General features: G+C 59.1%; 1 protein-coding gene across 1 annotated transcript; it reads right to left on the bottom strand.

Annotated features, from left to right (window-relative positions):
* Positions 1-1,414: 1,414 nt before the first annotated feature.
* Positions 1,415-3,244, bottom strand: NPW (neuropeptide W). Its single transcript, XM_058815704.1, has 2 exons — positions 2,840-3,244; positions 1,415-1,450 (listed from the first exon to the last, which is right to left on the bottom strand). The coding sequence occupies exons 1-2, from the start codon at positions 3,242-3,244 to the stop codon at positions 1,415-1,417; spliced, it is 441 nt and encodes a 146-aa protein (XP_058671687.1).
* Positions 3,245-4,656: the final 1,412 nt, after the last annotated feature.

Here is a 4,656-nt window from a genome sequence, read left to right as displayed (position 1 = left end):
TCTCATGGGTTCGCTCCAGCAAGTGGCACGTTCAAGTGTTTGCTGCCAACAGATGAGGGTCTCTAATCCCATCACCCTTCACCCTCCTGGGCACCCTCCTGTTCAAAGCAGAGCTTTACCTGTTCTGCCTCATTTTATCCCTTCTTTTCCTGGAGGAATTGGCCTCATGGCCACTCCAGGGGCTGCTGGCTCCTGCCAAGGATGGATTCAAGTGCAGCAATTGTGTCTCATCGGGCCCATTCCAGCATCCAAGGGAAGGAGTTGGAAAATCGTGGGAGGGGGGAAGGAGAGGGGACATGGAGGAGAAACTGGTGGGGAAAACAACTGGGAGAGAATGATCCTTCATGGGTTACAGCCCCAAAATCCTCCCTGAGAGCCTGTGAAGGGTGACAGAGCCCCGGGGTGAGGGGAGCATGGCAGGGAGGGTATGGCCTGGCATTGACATGCCCCAGGAGGGGATTTTCCTTCCAGACCCCAACCAAAGGCAGCACAAACCTTGGCAGGAGCAGGGGGTTCATCTAAAAGTGGTGGAAATAAATGTTTCTTTTTGTCAAATTTTCTGCAAAATCTGCTGGCAGGTTAAAGCTCAGCAGTGCCAGACTCAGCCCCCTAAACCTCAGTTTTCCCTAAATCCCAGATGCCACCCGCTCCAATGCCCCTTCCCCACATTCTCCTGCCCAGCCCTGAGGTTTCTCCCTGTTTTAATGGGGATTGACATTTATCTCCATCAGTGGGAATATATAGAAATCAAACCGTAAAACACAAGCAGAGCAGTGAGGGCTCACAGAGCTTTTGTACAGCCCAGTTGAGGAAATATCCCAAAATTTTGTCATCTGAGCTGGCACTTGGCCTGGCAGTGACTCCTCAACAGGCAGTAAGAGATTTACTGTAAAACTACAGAAAAAATTGTGTCAAGGAGTTAAATCATGCCAGAAAAATCTGGGAGTGACCCAACTGCTGATGTGTCTGCCCCATGCAGAGCTGGACCAGGTTCTGCTCTCAAAAAATCCCCACCAAGACCCTGCAAGAGCACCAGAAAGCCAAAGTTTCCTTTGATCACATCTCATTTTAATGAGGGCAGGTTCCGAGGAAGCGAACAGTACATGTTTCTGTAAGATTGCAAACAAGCCAGTACAGAAATGTAAAAAAAATAAACAAAAATAAATATCTCCCCTGTTTCTTTCTCCCCGAGTTCATAGCGCAGGGCTGGCCTGGAGACAAGATGGATTTACCGCTGCAGCTGGGCAGCGGCTGTGAGAAATCAGAGTTTTGGGATGTCAGTGTCTGTGTGGTTTCAGAGAGGTCAGAGTGCCCGCAGATCCAACGAGGAGAGCCTTCCCTGCCAGCCAGGTGAGCAGCTCCCAGCTGGGGCAGCCAGTGCTCCTCTGGCACAGGAAGCATCTCCACCACTCTGTCAGCGGCTCAGAGCCAGGTCCTCAAGAGGGAAGAGCTGGAAGGAGAAGAGGAATTGGATTATTTTGGAGTATCCAGCTCCAGCACCACCTCCCTCCCCACGTGGGACCCCGTTTCAGTGCTTAAAGCACAGCTCCATTCACAAGATTCATTAAATCTCCTCCTCCACAGGCTCAGATGTGACCTGCAGATTCCCTTTCTGCCACCGTGCATGCAGATCAACCCCACGCAGATAAACCCCACGCAGATAAACCCCACGCAGAACCAAATTCCAGGTTTGGACCTGCCCACAGGGTTCCCAGTGGGGATTTGGCTGGGAAATCAGAAGGATTTAATCAAGGGTGTACCCAGGTCAGAGCTGTGGAGCCCAGGACAGCACAACGTATCCAGGGCTGGGCTGACCTGTCTGAGCCTTCCTAAAATGATTCTTATCCCAGATTTCCTCCAAAAAATGAAGTGGGGGAGGAATACAGCTACATGTTTCAGGGGCTGATCCAACAGCTAAAAGCCTCGGTGGATTTCAGCTGGATGTTGGCTCCAGCTTTACATAAGAGGAAAGAAATGTAAAGGCTGGAGCCGGCCCCGAGGCAGTCCCACGCAGCCCGGCTGAGCCCCGAGGGGGCAGGAGAAGGGTCCTGAGAGGGGGAGGCCATGCTGGGAGCATCCCGGCATCACCGGGCTCCCAGCCCCATGGATACCCCATGGACACCCCATAGATACCCCAGGGACACCCCATGGATGGATACCCCATGGATACCCCATGGACACCCCATGGATACCCCAGGGACACCCCTCGGGCACGGGCAGCTCGGTCCCACAGAGTGCAGGTTTGTGATGCACCTAATGGGGGACACAGAAATCCTACAGTCCTGGAATGGTTTGGGTTGGAAGGGACCTTAAAGATCCCCCAATTCCGCCCCCTGCATGGGCAGGACAACTTCCACTACACGAGGTTCCTCCAAGCCCCGTCCAACCTGACCTTGGACACCTCATCCAGACCTTTTTCTGCCCTGAAGGCAAAGCACAGCCCCTACAAACACTCACTTACCTGGTGACACCCCTCCAAGCTTCCTCGAACCCCAATTTCCTGCTGAAACCCCTGCACGGCTCCACACTCCCCACAACCCGGTGACCCCCAGCACCCCGGGAGCCGCGGAGTGACCGCAGGATTTCATATCCCGTGCGCCCCTCGAGCGTCCCGGAGTGACCGCAGGGCTCCCCATCCCGCGGGTGGATCGCGCCCCTCGAGCATCCCGAGCACCGCGGAGTGACCGCAGGATTCCCCATCCCGTGCTCCCCTCGAGCATCCCCAGCACCGCGGAGTGACCGCAGGGCTCCCATCCCGTGCGCCCCTCGAGCATCCCCAGCACCGCGGACCGGCCGCCGCCCCGCATCCCCCGGATCCCCGCGGTGTCCCGGGCGTTACCTGAGGCTGGCGGGGCGCGGGCGGGGGCCGGGCGGGGGCCGGGCGGGGGCCGCCCCATCCCCATCCCCGCCGGAGCAGGCGCTGCAGGAGGCGCCCCGGGCCGGGCGGCGGCGGCGGGGCCGGGGCGGCGCCCGGGGGGCTCTCCCCGCCGGGACGGCCCGGGGCTGCCGGGGGGCTGTCCCCGGCGGGGCTCCAGGGGTGCCGGGGGGGCTCGGCCGGCAGCTCCCGCCGCCACAGGTAGGGAGAGCGGCGGACCCCCATGAGCAGCCCCGAGGCGCGACCCACCGTGTGGTACCGGGGGCTGGCGACGTGCTTGTACCAGGCGCCCGCCGGGGCGGCCGGCAGCATCAGCCCCAGCAGCACCAGGGCCCCCCAGGCGCCCCCCGACAGCTGTCCCCTGGCCATGGCGCGGGGCACGGTGCGGGCAGGGCTGTGCCCGGCCCCGGGCACCCCAGCGACGGCTGCCCCGCGCCCGCGCCCCGCCGGTTTATAGCGCCGTCGGGAGGGGCCCCGCGGCTCCGCCCCGGCAGCCCCCGGCCGCCCTCCCCCGGCAGAGCCCCCCCCCGGGATGCCGGCACCCTCCCCATGGCCCCCGGCATCCTCTGAGCATCCCGAGCATCTCCCTGCAGCCCGCAGCATCCCGCGCACCCGTCAGCATCCCCATTTAACATCCCCCTTAGCATCCTCCCCATGGCCCCGAGTATCCTCCGAGCATCCCGAGCATCTCTCTGCAGCCCGCAGGACCCCGCGGACCCATGAGCATCCCCCTTGTTGCCTTCTCATCCTCCCCATGGCCCCCAGCATCCTCTGAGCATCCCCCTGAAACCCCGAGCAGCCCGAGCGTCCGTGAGCAGCCTCCCCGTAGCCTTCAGCACCGTCCCCATGGCCTCGAGCATCCTCTGGGCATTCCCCCGGAGCCTGGAGCATCCCAAGCATCCGTGAGCATCCTCGTGGTCCCTGCGGTGAAGTGCTCAGGGCCATTTGCAGTGGGTTTGCCAGGCTGCTTGCCCTCCTCTTCTGCCACTCAGATCTTAAATACGATATCACCATCCATTCTGCCTTTGCAGTCAGCTGATTCCCCCCTCCAGATTCCTTAATGAAACCAAGCAGGTCAAGTTTATGCTCAGCAGAGAGCAATTCCAGTTCCTCTTGTTGATTAGGGAAGTTCTTTATATGCTGAACTAGGACTAAATAATTTCTGGGGTTTTTTTCAGGCCACACAAAGATTAATTTTAATCTCAGCATTTTAGAATTACAGAATGGTTTGGTTTGGAAAGGACCTTAAAGCCCATCCAATTCCACTCCCTGCCCTGGGCAGGGACACCTTCCAGTAACTCAGCATGCTCCAAGCCCTGTCCAACCTGGCCTGGGATACTTCCAGAGATGAGGCAGCCTCAGCTGCTCTGGGCAGAGGTTGGAATTTCTCCTTGTGGATTTCATTTTAACACAGTCCAAAGGAATCCCATCCAGGCTGCTTCCCATCATTGGGATCCCCCAGTCCTTCACCCTCCAGCCTCCTCTTCTCCCACCCAACAAGCACAAGTCCCCAGTGGAAACTTTAACAGCCCAGCCTGCAGTTGTTGGTGTTCTGCACCCCTCCACTCTGGGGAACGTTTTTCCAGGCTCACACTGGGGACAGAACCACACTGGGAACCCCTCAGAGTGTGGGATCTGAGCCAAGCAACATCCTGCTCCTGTAGGAGCCAGCCCCTCGGCCCGGCAGGGATCAGGGCATGTGGGATGGGCAGCGTCAATCTGGAGCCTCTCGGTTGTCCTCTTCTGAGAAGGCTGGGAGTGAATGCAAATCCCAGCCGGTG

The sequence above is a fragment of the Ammospiza caudacuta genome, chromosome 17 (assembly GCF_027887145.1).
Source record: "Ammospiza caudacuta isolate bAmmCau1 chromosome 17, bAmmCau1.pri, whole genome shotgun sequence".
NCBI lineage: Eukaryota > Metazoa > Chordata > Aves > Passeriformes > Passerellidae > Ammospiza > Ammospiza caudacuta.
This window is presented reverse-complemented; position numbering and strand designations above follow the sequence as displayed.